The sequence below is a fragment of the Schistocerca piceifrons genome, chromosome 7 (assembly GCF_021461385.2).
Source record: "Schistocerca piceifrons isolate TAMUIC-IGC-003096 chromosome 7, iqSchPice1.1, whole genome shotgun sequence".
NCBI classification, from domain to species: domain Eukaryota; kingdom Metazoa; phylum Arthropoda; class Insecta; order Orthoptera; family Acrididae; genus Schistocerca; species Schistocerca piceifrons.
The window spans coordinates 272,450,043-272,471,288 of record NC_060144.1 but is presented as its reverse complement, the minus strand read 5'-3'; the positions used below and the strand labels follow the sequence as shown (position 1 = coordinate 272,471,288).

Genomic DNA, 21,246 nt, shown 5'->3' with positions numbered 1-21,246 from the left:
AAGAGATTGGAAGAATGTTTGATGAAATAAAAGAACTTGTTCAGATAGATACGGGAGACGAAAATTTAGTTGTGTTGGGGAACTGGAATTCAGCAGTAGGAAAAGGAAGAGAAGAAAAAACAAAAGGAAAACATGGAGTGATGGAAAGAAATGATAAGGAAAGCCACTTTGTAGAATTGTGCATAGAGTATTTCCACGAGCAGATACGGGCTGTGGCCGTAGCTTGTTGGTTACAGACTGATATTTAAAGCTGAAGAAATTACAGAAAGGTACAAAACTTAGTAGCTGAGAGTTTCAGAGGGTGCATTAGGCAATGTTGAACTTAGGTAGGGGACAGCAATATAACAATAGAAGACGAAAGAGTTGAGAGCAGCATTGAGTAGAGGGTCAAATAGGTGAAAGGACAGGACCCAGTAGAAATCATTGGATAATGCACAAGATATTGAATCTAACAAAAAAGAGGAGAAAATAAGATTTAGAAAATGAAGCAGGAAAATGGAGGAATACAGACATCTAAAAAATGAAAGAGAGAGAGAGTGAAAAATGGCTAAGCAAGAATGGCAAGAGGAGAAATGTAAGACTGCAGAAGCACACTTGACTACGGGAAAGGTAGATGTTGCCCATAAATAAATTTTGGTAAACGACAAGTAGCTGTATGAATATCAAGAGCTCACATGGTAAGCCAAAGATGGTTCTACAAGGGAAATGAACCTAATGACAATATTATAGACCAGCAAAAGGAAGTTATGATACTGTCACGAGAGTTTGACAGAACACTGAAAAAGATAAGTCCTCCTAAAGGAGACAACAATCCCTCAGAATTTTTGTGATTTTTGGGTGAGTCAGCCATGACAAAGGTATTACAGCATGTGCACAAGATATATGAGACTGGTGAAATACCCTCAGACTTGAAGAGTGTGATAACTCCAGTTCCAATGAAGGAAAGTGCTGACAGGTGTGAAATTTTACCACATTATCAGTTTACTAAGGTATGGTTACAAATACAGACACAAATTACTTAAAAGGTAAGAAAAGACTTGAAGAGGGCAACCTCGGGAACAATCAATTTTGAGTTCCAAAGAAATGTAGAAACAAATGAGGCCATACGGACTCTATAGCATATCTTAAAAGTAGGGTTAATGAAGGGTAGACTTGACTTACACATACATAGTATTTGTGTATTTAGAGAAAGCTTTTGACAATGTTGACTGAAATACGTTCTTTGAAATTTTGCAGACAGCAGGATAAAATACAGGATTTGCAGAGTTAGCTGCAAATGTACCAAAAGCAGACTGCAGTTATAACAGTCAGAAGACATGAAAGCAGTGACTGAAAAGTGAGTGGGACAGGGTTGTAGCCTATCCCCAACATTATTCAATCTGTACACTGTGCAAGCAGTAAAGGTATCCAAGGAGAAATTTGGAAGAGAGATTCAAGTTTAGGGAGAAGAAATAAACACTCTGAGGTTTGCCGACAACATTGTAATTCTGTCAGGGATAGCAAAGCAGTTAGAAGAGCAGCTAAATGAAATGGACTGTGTCTTGAAAAAGAGATAAGATGAACATCAAAAAAGTAAAAGAAGGGTCAAATTAAATCCAAAGTGCTAAGTGAATTATATTAGGAAATGAGACACCACAAGTAGAAGATAAATTTTGTAATTTGGTCAGCAAAATAACTGATGATGGTCAAAGACAGAGGATATAACTTCCCAACTGATAATAGTAAGGAAAGTGTTTCTCAAAAAGATAAATTTGATTAATTCCAATATCAATTTAAGATTAAGAAAGTCTTTTCTGAAGGTATTTATCTGAATAGCAGCTTGTATGGAAGCAAAACATGGGCAATAAGCAGCGCAGAGAAGAAGACAGTTCGAGCTTTCAGAACATGGTGCTACAGAAGAATGCTTAAGATTACATGGATTGATCAAACCACAAATGAGGAGATACTGAATCAAATTGGGGTAAAATAACATTTACAGCACAATATGACTAAAAGAAGGGATCAATTGATAGAACACATCCTGAGGCCTCAAGGAATTTCTAATTTGGTAACAGAGGGAATTATGGGGATTAAAAATTGTACAGGGAGTTGGATACAGTAAGCAGGTTCAAAGGGATGTAGGTTGTGGCAGTTATTCAAAAATAAAGAGGCTTGCATAGAATAGACTAGCATGCAGAACTGTGTCAAACCAGTCTTCAGACTGAAGACAACAATGATCGTTTGATGTGTTTTCGATAGTGTCACTATCACGTTTCACATGAATGCAACCTTTTTCATCAATAAATATTCACATAAGCGTTAGCTGATTTTCATATTTAATTTTTGTATACGCAGTTGTCATATTAACATTTCTGAGATATATACTTATCTCTGTAATATGCAATACACACAAACCTTCTGCACATGGTGTATCTGCTGTTAACTGTGCTTATTCTGAAAGGTTCACTGCTCTGCCTGGAATTGTTATTTGCTGTGGTACTGCTACAAAGCCCAAGTCTATACCAGTCTCTTACATAACTCCTTTCTGACAGTCGCTCAAGTGTTTTTGCATCAGTAGGTGCTGGAGGAACCAGTCCTGGTCCAGGAACCTCAAAATCATCTGTAACTGTCAATCACAAAACTATGTAGCACATACATAAATATGTCATCAATAGAAATTATTAGTTACTGCAAGATTCCACTATTCAATAGTTCTATGACCCCCCCCCCCCCCTCCTTTTCCCTTAGACACAAACTTTCTTAATTCGTTCCTGATGTTTAACAGATAGATGGAATAAGTCATACAAAAGTCGCCTGAAAGAAATTCCTTAGACAACCATTAAAATACTCTCTCTATTTGCGAAGGACTATAGCATGATAAAATTAGCAGGAAAGCTGGTGATTTGTACTACTACTACTACTACTACTACTACTGCTTCTACTACTACTACTAGCATACTATTAAAAAAAATTTAGCTTATACATACTGACCAGATCCTCAGACTATTTAAATATCAATCACCACTAAACAGTTATTAAACATTTTTCTGCAATTACTGACCACTAAAACCCAATTTTCAGTAAATAATTTATTGCTAAAGAACCATTACACTGTTGCAATAGATTAACTCTTCTGAAATATGAATTACCATTTTTTTTTAACTTACCCTCTCCAGGAAAAACTTCCACAAGTTAAATATAATTGCCACAAATAAGAGAAGGTGGACCAGAACAAAATAAGATCCTTTACACATTACAAGCACACAAAAAATAAAAACCAAAGTTATTGTATAATTAGAAATAATGAGGGAATGGTCTAATTTATAAGACACGTAAGTTATTTTCAGCAACCATAAATACTGCTCAGTTTACAATGCCCACACACCACTGCATGAATTATTTCATGCTCAGTCATCTCATCTTTTTCTGCTCCTAAATATCAAAAGATTTCCTCATCCCCTCCCCTACTCTCATCCAAAACCTGTAACAATCAAAATGTTCCTTGATTTTAACACAAATGTACTCTCAACAGGCTGACAGGTTCTTGGCGTAGGAATGAAGATATAAACAGTATCATCCGTTAAATTACAAGAACTAAGAAAATGCAAACAATTGTCATCCTCAGGCTTGGTGTTCTTTAATATTCATCTAGCAAAATACAAGAGCTTATTACTGGAAAAATTGTCAAGCCTCAGATTTTTATAGCAGATGTACTTCTGGAGCATCAGTTTAGCTGAAAAACCTTGAAATATCACAAGTTTGAAACTTAATTCCTCAGTTTTGAATTTAAAAATCTGGCAATTGATAACACAATATTGGAACAAACTCTATGTACCAACCTGCAGATGACTCACGTGTTTATAACAAGCTGGCAGCTTCACTAAATGGGCATTTTAAGAGTCAAGCAGGAAAGTACTTGCACAAATACTGAGTAACTCAATTTACTTTTAGTCAACATACTGCCACGAAATCAATCTGTCCTCTTACCCTAATCAAGTTACGGTAATGACTGATCAATACTTCTCCAGTTTATTTCACAATACATTCTATTAGTTCTAGTATCATTTAACTGCTATGAGCCCCCCATAACCACAACTGTACCACAGTAATCTGGTTGCCTCATACAAGTGAATGTGATCAGGGCTAATCTATCTGTTTTTGCGATCACACCACAAGAATTTTCTATAATCAATGACATTTGTAAGTCGCCTTTCCTAGTCTTCCTCTCATTAATATAAGAGTTAATGAAAGCAAATAAATCAAGTTGTGTGCAGTTTCTACATAATCAAAATAAGGAATGTATAGTTTTTAAAAATGGGTTACTGACCAAAACAATTAATTGCATATTTCAACAAGAAATTACCTGAAACTTCCTGGCAGATTAAAACTGCGTGCCGGACTGAGACTCGAACTCTGGACCTTTGCCTTTCGCGGGCAAGTGCTCTACCGTCTGAGCTACCCAAGCACGACTCACGCCTCGTCCTCACAGCTTTACTTCTGTGAAGTTCGGAAAGAAGGAGACGAGGTACTGGTGGAAGTAAAGCTGTGAAGACAGGGCGTGAGTCATGCATTGGTACCTCAGACGGTAGAGCACTTGCCCACGAAAGGCAAAGGTCCCGAGTTCGAGTCTCGGTCCGGCACACAGTTTTAATCTGCCAGGAAGTTTCATATCCGTGCACACTCCACTGCAGAGTGAAAATCTCATTCAAGAAATTACCTGTTTTGGCTGATATCAGCCATCTACAGACTGACAAGATATGTTGTTGAAATTGTGTGTGATGTGTAGCATTTCCATCAATCAATGATATCCCCATTATGACCGACATGTCATTCTTTCCAGGATTTAACGTTAGTCATACATTTTTGATTACATCAGTTAAACCAACAACACAAAACAATATTCTATGGAAAGTTTTGTTATTACAGCTGGGAGCAGAAACACATGAAAGATAAAATACAAGGTCAAGCAACAAAAGAGTCAAAGTGGTGTTTTCAATGTGCTAGTAGCAGCAAACAAAAATTAATATTGTTAACAGATTCACTATACAACATGGTGCTAGTCTAAATGTTTCTCTCTTATAGCTCTCAGAGTGTTTACTCACCTGAAATATCATCATCTTGACCGAAGTCAGCTGCATCTGTTATTGGAAGACTCATACGACCAGGTGATGTAAGGTATTTGCTACTATTACTTATGTTAGGGAATACATATTTCTGCCGTTTTGATGAAGCCTTTGGCTTGAATCCAGCTTTCCTCGCCGTTTTCAATAATGTTTTCTTTGCAAAACCCCTGAAAACAGTTGTTCTGGTAGAGAAACACCACAATATTTTACATTCAAGTCCTCTTACTTTTTTAATTTATAGAAACTTGAATGCCAGCCACAAAGCTTAAGTTTATAACATAAAAAGAAGAACTACATTATTTCCAACAACACAATTTAGTGTTTAATGCAATATAGAAGAGATACTGCACCCTCACAATGCGAGCACCAATTTTCCTTTATATTTGTAACTCTTCTAATCCTTTAATATCAAAAATTTAAATCTTTATAACTTATTAATATACACTGCATCTAAAGACTTCAGTAAATTGTGTTGACAAATACAAAAAAAACATAAGACAGAAACAAAATACCTTTATTTGACTTCAAAGTAAACTCTGTCAGTCATAATAGAGTTTTGACAATGCTTACAAAGGGGTTACAAGTTTTCAGCACAGCTTTCATCTGAAATATATCAGTCCACTGATACACATCTCTGAATGTGATTAATCCTGTTGGTCATACCTTATTTTGCAACAATGGTTGCCAAGTGTACTCCTTGTCTCTGAACTTGTGATGATGGTTAGCAGAAGATACAAATCTTAGTCACACATGCCAATGAAATCTCCACCTACTTCCATGCATATTTTGTCTTCTGTTTGTCAGTATGTCAATGTGGTGCATATCAGGAAAAGGTTTTTGGAGCAAAGTCTCCACACCACCCTTGTTATTCCCCAATTCCTTCAATATCAATCTCAAGAGACATATTGCACTTGTATAATGTTGCTTGCTCTTAAATTTTCTGACAGTTGACCCTAATGTAGTGCACTATCAACAGTTTTGCTTAACTGCTTAACGTAGTCAAGCCATGATCTCCCTTTACAATTACCCCCACCCCCCACCCTTTTCAGTTCTTTCTATTACCGAACTGACTATTTCTTGACACCTCATGATGTGCCTTATCAATTGCTCCCTTTTTTTTCCTTGATTAGTTACTCAACCCACTTACCTAATCTTCAGCTTCTGTGGCATCATATTTCGAAAACTTCTATTCTCTTCTCGTACCATTTTAATGTCCACATTTAGCTTCCGTAAAAGGCTCCACTCTACACAAATACCTTCAGGAAAGACTTAACTTCTATACTTCAATTTTCACTTTCTCCTTTTCCTTTCCTTTCCTTTCCTTTCCTTTCCTTTCGAGATCGGTAGAACATGGGAGGTTCTCTATCCCGCCTTTTGATTTTTGATTCTTTTCTATCAGTGCCTGAACTCTATCCAGCATATCCCTAACTATCCTTGTTTCCCATCCTATTGACTTAATTTGTTTCACTCATCCCTCATATCTATCTCTGCTCAAACAAAATTAACAAAGTTGTTTTGTTAAGAAATGGTCAATTTATGCAAATACTATGAATGTTTATGTGTAGTTACAAACAGTTCTGCAGTGAAATTCACAAAATTATTCAGCAAACAGCTTATTGCACAGTGCTTGTAGTTTGTGATACAATTCTGCAATATAGTGTTGTAATACAAGTTGGAAATGCACGTCAACTGAATCTTGGAAAGATGTAATTACTAAGTGCAACTACACTATCAATGTGTGTGTGCAATAAAAAACTTAATGATGAGAAAACCATGTTCAAAGTACAGAAATGTTTTAATTTAATTCAAAATAAATAATGTGGCTGGTAGCACAATTTCTTCATTTTTGCTACCAAGCTTTGCTCTCCTGACTTTGCTTGTTAGATTCTAGGATTTTCACACCTTCCCACCCACATCATCGAAACGATTCTGGTCTTCTTCTGCAAAAATTGAACAGGTCCAAAATATATAAAATTAAAAACGTGAATCTGTCTTTCGAATGAATATATCATCAAATAAAATTCCTTTTTCCTTACTGACATTCACTATAGTAACTTTACATTTTTAACAGCACAGCACAACACAGCACCTGTCATTATATATTAAACACCATCCAAAACTAAAGTCATATTTCAATATTCCAATGTGCCATCTCGTCTGAAGTTCCAACGAGTCACAGAAATTAAAGGTAATTAATTCCAAGTCAAATCACTCAATAATTCTAGGATCTGTTACCCTGCATCTCAGATTTTCATGAAACTTAGCACATCTGCTTAGACTTGTATAAAAACATGTGCTTTTTTTTCCCTTTCAGACTAAAACTTTCTTTTATATAGAATTTCCCATGCAGTGGTGTTCTGATGATTTGGCTCTGCAAGAATGGCCACGCAAAGTAGTACTTACACTACTTACACTACTCACTGCTCAATAATTCATGAAGTTTTTTTATTTGTTTTTTTTTTCAGTAGTTGAGAAAGGCATATAGTTAACATTAACACAATTATTTAAGCAATAAAGTTACAAAGATGAGAACAAACAATATTAATGTACGTTACTTTCCAATTTCTGAAAAAATTACTGGAGTGATAAAGAACATTTATATCACATTTTTGCACCCTGCTTGGAACCTAATTTTGGTTTTAAATAATTCCAAAGATTGTGCACTTTTTAATAAAAGAAAAGTATAAATGTGTTTTCTATGAATGGACACACAAAATAAACCAGAAATCAAAATACTTTTGGCTGTGATGAAAAAAGTGTTGGAGCCTGACATCCACTGCCTCAGACAAAGGAGGAGTTGTTGTGGTCTTCAGTCCTGAGACTGGTTTGATGCAGCTCTCCATGCTACTCTATCCTGTGCAAGCTTTTTCGTCTCCCAGTATCTACTGCAACCTACATCCTTCTGAATCTGCTTAGTGTATTCATCTCTTGGTCTCCCTCTATGATTTTTACCCTCCACGCTGCCCTCCAATACTAAATTGGTGATCCCTTGATGCCTCAGAACATGTCCTACCAACCAATCCCTTCTTCTGGTCAAGTTGTGCCACAAGCTCCTCTTCTCCCCAATCCTATTCAATACTTCCTCATTAGTTATGTGATCTACCCATCTAATCTTCAGCATTCTTCTGTAGCACCACATTTCGAAAGCTTCTATTCTCTTCTTGTCCAAACTATTTATCGTCCACGTTTCACTTCCATACATGGCTACACTCCATACAAATACTTTCAGAAATGACTTCCTGACACTTAAATCTATACTCAATGTTAACAAATTTCTCTTCTTCAGAAACGCTTTCCTTGCCATTGCCAGTCTACATTTTATATCCTCTCTACTTCGACCAACATCAGTTATTTTGCTCCCCAAATAGCAAAACTCCTTTACTACTTTAAGTGTATCATTTCCTAATGTAATACCCTCAACATCACCCGACTTAATTTGACTACATTCCATTATCCTCGTTTTGCTTTTGTTGATGTTCATCTTATATCCTCCCTTCAAGACACCATCCATTCTGTTCAACTGCTCTTCCAAGTCCTTTGCTGTCTCTGACAGAATTACAATGTCATCGGCGAACCTCAAAGTTTTTATTTCTTCTCCATGAATTTTAATACCTACTCCGAATTTTTCTTTTGTTTCCTTTACTGCTTGCTCAATATACACATTGAATAACATCAGGGAGAGGCTACAATCCTGTCTCACTCCCTTCCCAACCACTGCTTCCCTTTCATGTCCCTCGACTCTTATAACTGCCATCTGGTTTCTGTACAAATTGTAAATAGCCATTCGCTCCCTGTATTTTACCCCTGCCACCTTTAGAATTTGAAAGAGAGTATTCCAGTCAACATTGTCAAAAGCTTTCTCTAAGTCTACAAATGCTAGAAACATAGGTTTGCCTTTCCTTAATCTTTTTTCTAAGATAAGTCGTAAGGTCAGTACTGCCTCACGTGTTCCAGTGTTTCTACGGAATCCAAACTGATCTTCCCCGAGGTTGGCTTCTACTAGTTTTTCCATTCGTCTGTAAAGAATTCAAGTTCGTATTTTGCAACTGTAACTTATTAAACTGATAGTTCGGTAATTTTCACATCTGTCAACACCTGCTTCCTTTGGGATTGGAATTATTATACAGGGTGATTCAAAAAGAATACCACAACTTTAAAAATGTGTATTTAATGAAATATATCTAAAAAGAAAGATGATGAAACTTACCAAACAAAACCGCTGGCAGGTCGATAGACACACAAACAAACACAAACATACACACAAAATTCTAGCTTTCGCAACCAATGGTTGCCTCGTCAGGAAAGAGGGAAGGAGAAGGAAAGACAAAAGGATATGGGTTTTAAGGGAGAGGGTAAGGAGTCATTCCAATCCCGGGAGCGGAAAGACTTACCTTAGGGGGAAAAAAGGACAGGTATACACTCGCACACACACACATATCCATCCACACATACACTTGTGTCTGTGTATGTGTGGATGGATATGTGTGTGTGTGCGAGTGTATACCTGTCCTTTTTTCCCCCTAAGGTAAGTCTTTCCGCTCCCGGGATTGGAGTGACTCCTTACCCTCTCCCTTACAACCCATATCCTTTTGTCTTTCCTTCTCCTTCCCTCTTTCCTGACGAGGCAACCATTGGTTGCGAAAGCTAGAATTTTGTGTGTATGTTTGTGTTTGTTTGTGTGTCTATCGACCTGCCAGCAGTTTTGTTTGGTAAGTTTCATCATCTTTCTTTTTAGATATATTTTTCCCACGTGGAATGTTTCCCTCTATTATATTCATGTATTTAATGAAAGAAACATAATATAACCTTCTGTTATACATCATTACAAAGAGTATTTAAAAAGGTTTTTTTTCGCTCAAAAACAAGTTCAGAGATGTTCAATATGGCCCCCTCCAGACACACAAGCAATATCAACCCGATACTCCAACTCGTTCCACACTCTCTGTAGCATATCAGGTGTAACAGTTTGGATAGCTGCTGTTATTTCTCATTTCAAATCATCAATGGTGGCTGGGAGAGGTGGCCGAAACACCATATCCTTAACATACCCCCATAAGAAAAAATCGCAGGGGGTAAGATCAGGGCTTCTTGGAGGCCAGTGATGAAGTGCTCTGTCACGGGCTGCCTGGCGGCCGATCCATTGCCTCGGGTAGTTGACGTTCAGGTAGTTACAGACAGATAAGTGCCAATGTGGTGGCGCTCCATCCTGCTGAAATATGAATTGTTGTGCTTCTTGTTCGAGCTGAGGGAACAGCCAATTCTCTAACATCTCCAGATACTGTAGTTCAGTTACAGTAGCACCTTCGAAGAAAAAGGGACCAAAAACTTTATTGGCTGAAATGGCACAGAAAACATTCACCTTAGGCGAGTCACGTTCATACTGAGTTGTTTCCCGCGGATTCTCGGTGCCCCATATACAGACATTGTGACGGTTGACTTTCCCGTTAGTGTGGAAAGTTGCTTCATCACTAAACACAATCTTTGAAACGAAAGATTCATCTGTTTCCATTTGAGCAAGGATAAAATCACAGAAATTGATTCTTTTAATCTTATCAGCTGCAGACAGTGCTTGAACCAATTTCAGACGATAAGGTTTCATAACTAACCTTTTTCGCAGGACTCTCCATACAGTTGATTGTGGAATTTGCAGCTCTCTGCTAGCTCTGCGAGTCGATTTTCCTGGGCTGCGAACAAATGCTTGCTGGATGCGTGCTACATTTTCATCACTCGTTCTCAGCCGTCCAGAACTTTTCCCTTTGCACAAACACCCATTCTCTGTAAACTGTTTATACCAACGTTTAATACACCACCTATCAGGAGGTTTAACACCATACTTCGTTCGAAATGCACGCTGAACAACTGTCGTCGATTCACTTCTGCCGTACTCAATAACACAAAAAGCTTTCTGTTGAGCGGTCGCCATCTTAGCATCAACTGACGCTGGCGCCTAGTCAATAGCGCCTCAAGCGAACAAATGTACAATTAAATGAAACTTTATAGCTCCCTTAATTCGCCGACAGATAGTGCTTAGCTCTGCCTTTTGTCGTTGCAGAGTTTTAAATTCCTGAAGTTGTGGTATTCTTTTTGAATCACCCTGTATTCTTCTTGAAGTCTGAGGGTATTTCGTCTGTTTCATACATCTTGCTCACCAGATGGTAGCGTTTTGTCAGGACTGGCTCTCCCAAGGCCGTCAGTAGTTCCAATGGAATGTTGTCTACTCCCGGGGCCTTGTTTCGACTCAGGTCTTTCAGTGCTCTGTCAAACTCTTCACGCAGTATCGTATCTCCCATTTCATCTTCATCTACATCCTCTTCCATTTCCATAATATTGTCCTCAAGTACATCGCCCTTGTATAGACCCTCTATATAATCCTTCCACCTTTCTGCTTTCCCTTCTTTGCTTAGAACTGGGTTTCCATCTGAGCTCTTGATATTCATACAAGTGGCTCTCTTTTCTCCAAAGGTCTCTAATTTTCCTGTAGGCAGTATCTATCTTACCCCTAATGAGATAGGCCTCTACATCCTTACATTTGTCCTCTAGCCATCCCTGCTTAGCCATTTTGCACTTCCTGACGATCTCATTTTTGAGACGTTTGTATTCCTTTTTGCCTGCTTCATTTACTGCATTTTTATATCTTCTCCTTTCATCAATTAAATTCAATATTTCTTCTGTTACCCAAGGATTTCTACTAGCCCTCGTCTTTTTACCTACTTGATCCTCTGCTGCCTTCACTACTTCATCCCTCAAAGCTACCCATTCTTCTTCTACTGTATTTCTTTCCCCCATTCCTGTCAATTGTTCCCTTATGCTCTCCCTGAAACTCTGTACAACCTCTGGTTCTTTCAGTTTATCCAGGTCCCATCTCCTTAAATTCCCACCTTTTTGCAGTTTCTTCAGGAGTATTGACTAACATATACACACATCAATTATTCTAGGCAGACGAATTAACTTTAAGTGTGAAAATTTTATTCCATTTTATTAATTCTGTAATTTTTTAATATTATAATAAAAGGTATTTATCTGTACAGCTAAATCCCTGCTCACAGTGATAAAAGTGTTCTGCGTGGCTGTAGTAGCTTGCTTGGAACCTGTACAGATAAGAAAACAATACGACAATCGTTGACATGCAACAATCGAGTCCTTTGGTCTCAGTCGCCCTTAACAGAGACTGGCCATATTTGTCAGTGGTGAAGGCAATCATCATTTACTGTATTTGTAATGAAGTATGTTTTTAAATGAATTAGTGCTCAGTTAATTACAAAGGAAAGTACCAATTCATGTAGTGTCAATAGCAAATGTCTAATGGTTCGAAGTTGTTTATGTCTAGAAAACAATTACAATAGCTTGTATTCGGGAGACTAAGCAAATTCCTTTATAAATATGGGAAAGTTATGCAGTAAGTTTCATAATAGAGATAGAAACATTAGTGTGAAATGTGACACTGACTATTAAGAACGAGGAGACTGCAAAGTTCAACATAAAACACAAAGTTCACAGCATGTAATTTTTGTTAAAACAGTGCTATGTACACATGACAACATTCAGTAGGTTCGGTCACTTCTATAGATTCTGCAACAGTAATGGAACTACTTCATGAATTTACTGCCAGAAACAAATGGAAAAATTTATTTACATAAACCAGTTAAGAGCACTCTCATTCTCACCGTTAGTGTCCTCATGACTTTATCACTTAAGAAACAACACTATCTACTACATGCTAGACATGTAAAATCAGATCTTAGGTACATTCTTTAAAGTCATAAACAATATGTTCTTCTTTGACTGTTACTGCATTTAAGATAAAATAATTTTGCCTACAAAACAGTATCTGTGCTAAAATTTGGCAAGATGCATCATCTACACTTACTTCAGAGTGGCATTTTTCTCTTTTCCTTTATGCAATGGTGTTTGAGGAACAACTTGGCCAGTAAATGCAAAATGATGCAGTATGTGAGCTGGGTGACGAAGCCTATGCACCATCTTCCGAAAAGCTTCAATATTTTCAGGTGTCACTTCCTCATCAAATGCAACCTTGACAAGCTGAAGATAAAAGAAAAAGGTTTTTAACAGCCACCTGTCTAAATTAATCATCTTTAACACTAGTATTTTACAGACCATTATATTTTTACTTATATTTTGTCCATAATAAGGTAGGATATTAGAGTCAGAGACAATGCACAACTCTAAGATAAATAGTACTACAAATATTCTTCAAAAAACATAGAACAAACTACTCCCTTTGCATAAAATGTACACTACTGAGGGCAGTTATGTAATGTTCCAGTGGTATACAGTATCCTGTATTTCTCACACACCTTCCCTGGTGCCAAGGAATCTTTTATAAAAGTCATTATTTACTAGAAATGAACATGAATAACAACAAATTATAGTTGGTTGACCCTTTTGCGAGCACTGTTTCATAACCAGCCACAGGTATAAATTAATACGCCATGCCACCTGCAACACAGGTATGTTATGGCAATGTATGAATTAAATTTCCTTTAAGATTACAACCTTTAACAAATTATAAATTCCCATAAAATTAAGGCATAAGGCCCTTTCTAGGCTTACCATTGCTGTACAGCATCCCTGTGTTGCAGATGACAATTTTTAAGATCTATAAAAGGAAAAAAAAACCACTGAGGACATCACAACTGTGGTAAAACAGGTTTGGACATTAAACAAAACCATAACTATGTTCTTGCAAAAATGGCACACCTTCAATAACATATTATTTTTCGAAAAGCACGAGAACGAATTTGCACAACTTTACATACTACAGGACAACTGTCAAGCAGTAGGACACATCGAAGCATTTTTGTCTTAGACTTGCACAACTGTTACTTTTCAGAGACATCACAAATTGGATCTTAGCACTTGGAGACAGAGCCACACACACATGTGCCTGTGTGTGTGTGTGTGTGTGTGTGTGTGTGTGTGTGTGTGTGTGTGTGTGTGTGTGTGCATTGGGCTTGCTGTGACTCAGCTTCTCCTCTATGTGGTGAATAGCAATCTTTCCATATTGTTGTTCTTCCATCCTGGACTTTCCATCGTTTGATTTAACCTAAAGATATAATTGATATGGTGCTACTTTCTCAGAGGAACACTGTTTCACATGTCATTCAAAAAATCTTCTACATTATACAATGCATGTTCAGAAAGTAAGAGTGCTAGATTTACTTTTTTTAAATTTTTCTTTTTAGATAAAGTCTATTTGAAACAAAATTACATGATATTGTTGACACACTTGTTGAATGTCTTTCCAAATAATCACTATCCAGTTTAACATGTGTGGTGAGCTGTAGCACAAGCTTCTTTATGCCCTCCTCTAAGAACTATCCCACTAGTGTCTTTCTCAATTTCAGGACCCTTTTGCACCCGTTTGTCAGCTGAAAATTTAATTCCACTCATGTGTGCCTTCAGGGTGGTGCAAAGATGATAGTCTGAAGGCACCAAGTCGGGGGAAATATGAGGACGCCGGGAGTTCAAAACATCCCAACCAAATGAGTTGAAGAGGGCGTTGGTGGTTAGGGTTGGGTGAAGACAGGCACTTTCATGCAACAAGCACACTCCTCTTGTCAGCATTTCCATCCTTTCATTTTGAATGCTCCCTTTTGAGTGTTTTTAGAGTCTCGCAAAACTGTTGTGCATTGATGGTCTACCCCCTCCCTCTCCCCACAAAGGCAAAAATGTCTTCTTGGTCCCAAAAGAATTATGCCTTGACTTTTTGTCCACAGTTGTGGTTCTGAATTTTTGGCCGATGGGGAATGTGTCGCATGCCACTGTGATGACTGTCATTTTGTCTCAGGCATGCAATGAGCCACCCAAGTTTCATCTCCAGTCACAATAATGCTCAGAAAAATCCTCACATTCCAATTTGAATCACTTGAGAAAACACATGAGCACTACCAACCTGATATTTCTTGTTCTGCTCTGTCAACTTTTTTGGGAACCATCTTGTGCACAGTTTCCAGTATCCCAACATTTGTGTGACTGTCTCGTTAAGAGAATTCTGGTGAGTTGTGGAAATATCACAGAAATTTCATCCACTGCCAAATGGTCATCTTCATGAGCAGTTTCCTCGATTTTTTTTACACCAACTCGTTAGTCAAAAAGCAATCAGTCTGTTTGTCACGTACATTTGTTCTGCCTCCACCAAACTCCTTACACCACTTAAACACACTCATTCTGTTCAAAACTTCTCACCGTAAACTTTTGTTTCCTGAAAGAAGATCTGTATGTTTTATTCCTTCTGCAAGTAGGAAGCAGATCACAGCACATGACTTGCATGACTTGCACTAGGAGGGATTGCTGAACGACATCTTTCATCCAACTGGACACAACATGAGTTTATCAAGTACTGAGTTACTGCAATGCTCACTGTGATTAAGGGATTCCCCACTACCACTCTTGCCAACAAGGAAAAAAAAAAAAAAAAAACCTGTCAAGTGCAGTCTGATATGGTCATAGTACTCTTACTTTCTGAACGTGAATCATGATAGCATTTATATTTCAGGTATTTTTCCAGGTCTACTCCAATATTTTATGGAGTTAGGTCCATACTTCCACTCCCAATTTTATAAATTTAATGTCCATATAAGTGGAGTTTTTTTTATATTGTTTTTGTCTGTAACTAGGTAACATGTAACTTGCTCCGAAACTGGTTTCATGTTGACACACTATTCAGTTACCCTCAAAAAGTTGTGGGTTTACATCATTGCTTGGATAACATTTTTCTGTACTCTAAAAGCTTTCTCAGGAAAGTACAGGGCGAGTAAAAAGTCTTTGGACAGCTTCATAAGTTAGAAGATTAAAGGGAAAATTGAAATGCGAAGATGGGAACACATGTTTGACGTGGGGCCGAAATGTTGTTCACGGCCGCCATCTTTAAATCCGCCATTTTGGATTCAAGGTTTTTTTTATTTTTTTAATGGGGAGTGTATGACACATCAAATAACACTTGCTTGAGCTCTGGAATTGAGTAGTGTAATTTGTTTTTATCTATCTTTTACAGTTTAGAGGTTATTAATGTTCAAAGTTGGGAAATCACCTTCATACCGACTGCTACAACACATGTTCTATCGTGCAATGCACAACTCTAGTAATTTTCCAACTTCGAACATTAATAACCTATAAATTGTACAAGATAGACAAAAACAAATTACACTACTCAATTCCAAAGCTCAAGCAAGTGTTATTTGATGTGTCCTACACCCCTCCCTCCCTCCCCCCCCCCCCCCCCCCCACCTTCCCATTCCCATTTAAAAAAATGGACTTGAATCCAAAATGGCGGATTTCAATTTGCGGCCCCACATCAAACCATCATCACATTTCAATTTTCCCTTTAAACTTCCAACTTATGAAGGTTTCCAAGGACTTTTGACTCGCCCTGTATATTAGTTTTCTCAAATGCTGAAATTTTATATTATCATAACAACGGGGACAAAGTATCACCTGATACAGATTTTTTTTAATGATATTCAAGACATTAATGACAAATGAGACTGTTCAGTTGACTCAATATGCTGTCCACGTGCTTACTTGCACCCCATTTTCATTTACTAGTAAGCCAAGGAATTTGACACTTTTTACGGTCGCCACATTTTTGTCCATACTGTGTATTTCACTTTTACACTGTGCTGATGGTTTCCTGGTTTCTGTACTGTTTAATTTCAAATTATTATTTTTAACCCATGTCTCCAATTCCTCAATTATCTACTCAATATTAACTCCTTGTCAGTGTTACACCAGACTATCACTTTTGAGTCATCTGCACATACAGTGGCAACAGAATGAACCTGGCGTGGAATACCATTTATACAATACAAAACTGAGTGTTGCAGAATACCTAATTTTGTGTGTTTCCAGCCAGAGACAAATTTCTGGCCACTGCTGTTAACAAGTGCTCCGTGCTTTCTGTTCAGTAATTGTGATGACATACAATTAACAGATTTCCCTTGGAAACAATAGCTTGTGGAGAAGGTCATGATTTACAGCACAAAATATTTTGTGAGATCACAAAAGACAGCTGACACACAAAGTATATTAGCAAGACAACTGCATTTATCGAATGAGTACAATTGCAGCCTTAGCAGAAACCACACTGAGAGTTCAAAATAATCCTGCGAGATTGATTATAATTTTTTATCTGATCACGAGCAGCTCTTTCAATATTTCTGGATTCTTGAGTTCCCCATTCCATCTTTTCTTCCACTTTTATCATGTAGCTGAACTTCAAACATATTTAAGTCAACCTGGACAACAATCCTCATCTAAAGAGTGGTTGACAAGAGAGAGTGGTAGTGCAATACTATGACAGAGTATTTTCATTATTCTAGTAAAGCCATCATCCCATTCCACATTCAATGTTTAAATTTTTTGAAGGTCATGATGATTTTCATAAGATCCTAACTTGAAAGATATGAAACCTTAAAACCTGTATAATTTCACTGTTATACTACGATTTGTACTTCAAGGTCATCAGTTACTCATGTTACTGCAATTAAGTAGAAGTCACTGAAGGATTCGCTTATGGCACTAGAATCTATAACAATTCTACCATTTATCACTAGAGGAGCATTTTGCTCCATTCCACTGCCAACTTCCTTTCTTATAACAGACCACACAATTTTTTTTTTTTTTTATCCAACTTTTGTCTGCAGTATGCTTCGCTACTTTAACTACTTTGTAAACTTTTTTGTGTGTGCTTACATATTTAATCCTGAAGCAGGCACACCTATGCGTAACATGCGTCAACCATAAATGACATTACCTTGTAGCATTCCAGGGTAAGCCCATACACATTCATTCATTATTGCTCCACCTAACACAGTGCTAAGTTGCGCTGTCATATGTCCATGTGAGCAGTAGTAACAGCGAGTTAGGTGAGAAAAAAAATTATGATTCATGCAAGAAAATGACCCAGATTCCGAACTAGCAGCTCAATCCTACAATACGGCAGTTGACTATGAGATAATTAGTAATCAGTTACACAGTTGGCTGGGATCTGGATCGACTGCATTGTTTAATGCTTCGAGTGGGTCATTACTATGGGGTAACAGTTGCACATAGCACAAGAGTAATATAACTAAAGTTACTTCACTATTGTTTAATCAAAGAGCTATAACTGTGTGAATCTTCTTCTTGTGCCTATCGCGATCGCGACTCAGCATCTCCACTATATGGTGAGTAGCAACTTTCCTTCTCTGGTATTAACATGCAAAAGACTGGTTCATGCTTAAAGATCTTGTATTGTACAGTAAAAAAAAGGTGTAGGGAACCCCCTCCACTACAGAAGTGGCCTGGGGCATGCTAGAAGGCAGATTGAAATAACTTTAGACGAAATAACTTTAATCAGACACACAAGCAAACAACAGAAAAAAAAAGTTTTTGTGTGGCAATATTTAGGTATAGTTTCTGAAAAACTACTCGATGTTTCAAGAATACAAAACTATACTGTAGCTACAGTAACATTAACAATTTACAATGATTATTGAGGTATAAGGTTCACTTCAGCAGTCGCCAGAGTGTCCCAGGAAACAGGTGTTACCGCTCATGCACAGTTATGATGATGTAGAAAGCCCATGCTTGGTGTTTGCTCTGTACATATGCCTATCATTGCATTTCTGTTTGGAATTTTGTGCATAGTGGGGCATCACCTGACCAAGTACAGCACTGCAGCACATTGTTTTAGAGGGGGGGCACACTGAGTTATTGGACTTAGGGCAATTATTTTATCATATCCTGTCCAGATAAGGGAGGCAAAGTAAGGAAGCAGTTCTTGACATAATATTCACTTCAAAACTAGACTCTGCAGTATAATCACATGGGGGTGCCATGTCGTAATATATAAATAAAAAAACTATCCTGAAAAAACCAGGAGGCGGCCACTGTAACTGTAGCCGAAATGTGGGTTTCTCTAGCAGAGGGGTGGTTCTTTTTACCCCATTATGACGCAATACCATACTCAGGCTGTTTTAGTTTTATTTCTAGACCATGCCCCTCCTAGACAAATTATAGATTCAGGTTTATCTTCTGAAGAAGGCTCATTTACTTGGGCTGAACCCTAGGTAAAGGTTGGTTTCATTGCCGCAGTCGAGGCTGACAGTTTCTTATATATACTCAGAAAGCCTTTATGTCAATGGACTCCACAGTTCAAAATACTCTAATATTATGCTTAGTGCTGACTTTAACACAGTTTTATTTATTTATTTTCTTATTCATACTCTACAATACCGTTATGCAGCATTTCCAATCAGGTTTACATTACACAGCACTGCAAAAAGCTAGTAAGGAGGAATACAAATTTCTTGCAAAAAATAAAAAAAAATGTTACTTGTATGCACTACAACTGCTCAACTTCAAACTGTGTACAAAATTAACAAGGTTTTCTGTGAAGGCAAGATACTGGACAGCTGGCAGTTTATATTCTACTCTAGGAACAAATATAAAGCTATATGTAGAGTTACAGTGATAATGTCTATACTTTACTAATAAATTCAATTGTAAATTGTAAACAACAAAAATTAAGAAATAACGTCAAGCCTATAAGAGGTACCAGATAAGTGTTTAAGCATGTAATGTGATCGAAAAACATTGTGTTCCACAGAAGGTAGATTTTTGAAATTCTGCCAAAGCTGTCACTACATTTGAAACAAAATATTTTATTCAATACTGCTGACCAAATTTACCTGCTCAGCCATCTTTAAGTGAACATTTACGTATGTTTATATGAATACAGCATTAAGAGATCTTACATTATGCCATAAAAAGAAATGGATATCAGACAATACTCCAAAACCATTGGGATTTCGTAAGCCGTACTAAATTGCATAACTCACCTCAAAGTGTACATTTGTATGTACAGATTCACACAGAAGTACTTGGTATTAAGCTTTTCACTGTGGTTTTTGGGACGCCAATTTTCTTGCAGTACCAGTATTGTTTTACCCCACATTTGCTTCTTTATTATGGCATAATGTCACACATGCCAGAAAAATGAAAATGTAGTCTGGAAATTAAGCAAACTGTTTAAACTAGCCAATAGCGTGAAAATGAAACCCTTTATTTCAAATAAATTGACTGTCTACGTGGAAAAGATTAATGAAAGCCAAATTTCTTTGGCAAACCGGCACAAATAGCTTCATGGGTCCGCAAGTTACTGCTCAACTGCTGATAACATGGCAATAAAATAAAATCAGAAAACTGAAACTAACATATTATCTTAGGCTCCCAAGACACTGTGAATGTATTTTAATTCATTTGATATCTCCTAGCCACAGAAATTGGTTTTGTTTTCATTCGACATGAGAAATGTAAATGATAAGAAAAAAGCAAATCACAAAATGTAAACATGGGTCACATGGAGACTATCACCACTATAAGTCACACTACTCTGCACATGCATGAATTAGGCAGCTTGGGGACACCAGGAAAATTATCCCATGTAGCATCTGACTACTTGCTGCTACTGTTCATACAGCCAACAGCCACACTTCAGGTATCCCGAAGCAGGAGAAGGTGCTGCTCACACAAGACTTGAGCTCTGCACATCCGTGTTAGCCTGCTGGCAACTGCTCAAATGAACCTATATATACCACAAAAATCAGAGCCTTTTTCGTGGCCAGGAATATGCAAAATTAACTGAAGAATGCTCAAAATTTTATATTAGACAAACAATAAGTGACAACAGCCCATCCATCTTTGCTGCATACTTAAAATACATAAACCATAAATTCACCACAAATATCTAAATCACGACAAATATTGCACGAGTTACAGAAAGGGAAAGTTATGGATGTGATGGAAGAAATTGAAATTTACATCAATCTAAAAGACCGGTCGGACAGAGCTTTAAAGAACAAAATGACCTGTGAAATGGAAAGTTCCTACACAACTTCTTGCCAGTTCTACAAAGAAGCATCATAGAACCACAGAATGCATAATGATCTCAATACTCATTAATAAATATGACTGCAATGCAAAATATTATGCAACCATAAAGCAGGCCTTGAAAGGTTTTCTTCAATTTTCCTGGATTTCAGTACTGTTTTGTTCGATTACTGTGAATTATATAGGAGATCTTTGTAACAACTATTCAAGAATGACTTTCTCCCACTATAACAAAACAAATAATTCCAAGGAA

At 37.3% G+C, this 21,246-nt stretch overlaps 1 protein-coding gene across 2 annotated transcripts in view; it reads right to left on the bottom strand.

The window, feature by feature from the left end:
• LOC124804707 (myotubularin-related protein 13) overlaps positions 1-21,246 on the bottom strand; it is a 216,491-nt gene that overhangs the window by 83,687 nt on the left and 111,558 nt on the right. For both annotated transcript variants that reach the window (XM_047264966.1, XM_047264967.1), the window contains 3 exons: positions 12,970-13,142; positions 5,082-5,269; positions 2,395-2,605 (listed from right to left, as the gene is read on the bottom strand). In XM_047264966.1, coding sequence (XP_047120922.1) covers positions 2,395-2,605; positions 5,082-5,269; positions 12,970-13,142 — 572 coding nt within the window. The remainder of the gene's footprint in view (positions 1-2,394; positions 2,606-5,081; positions 5,270-12,969; positions 13,143-21,246) is intronic.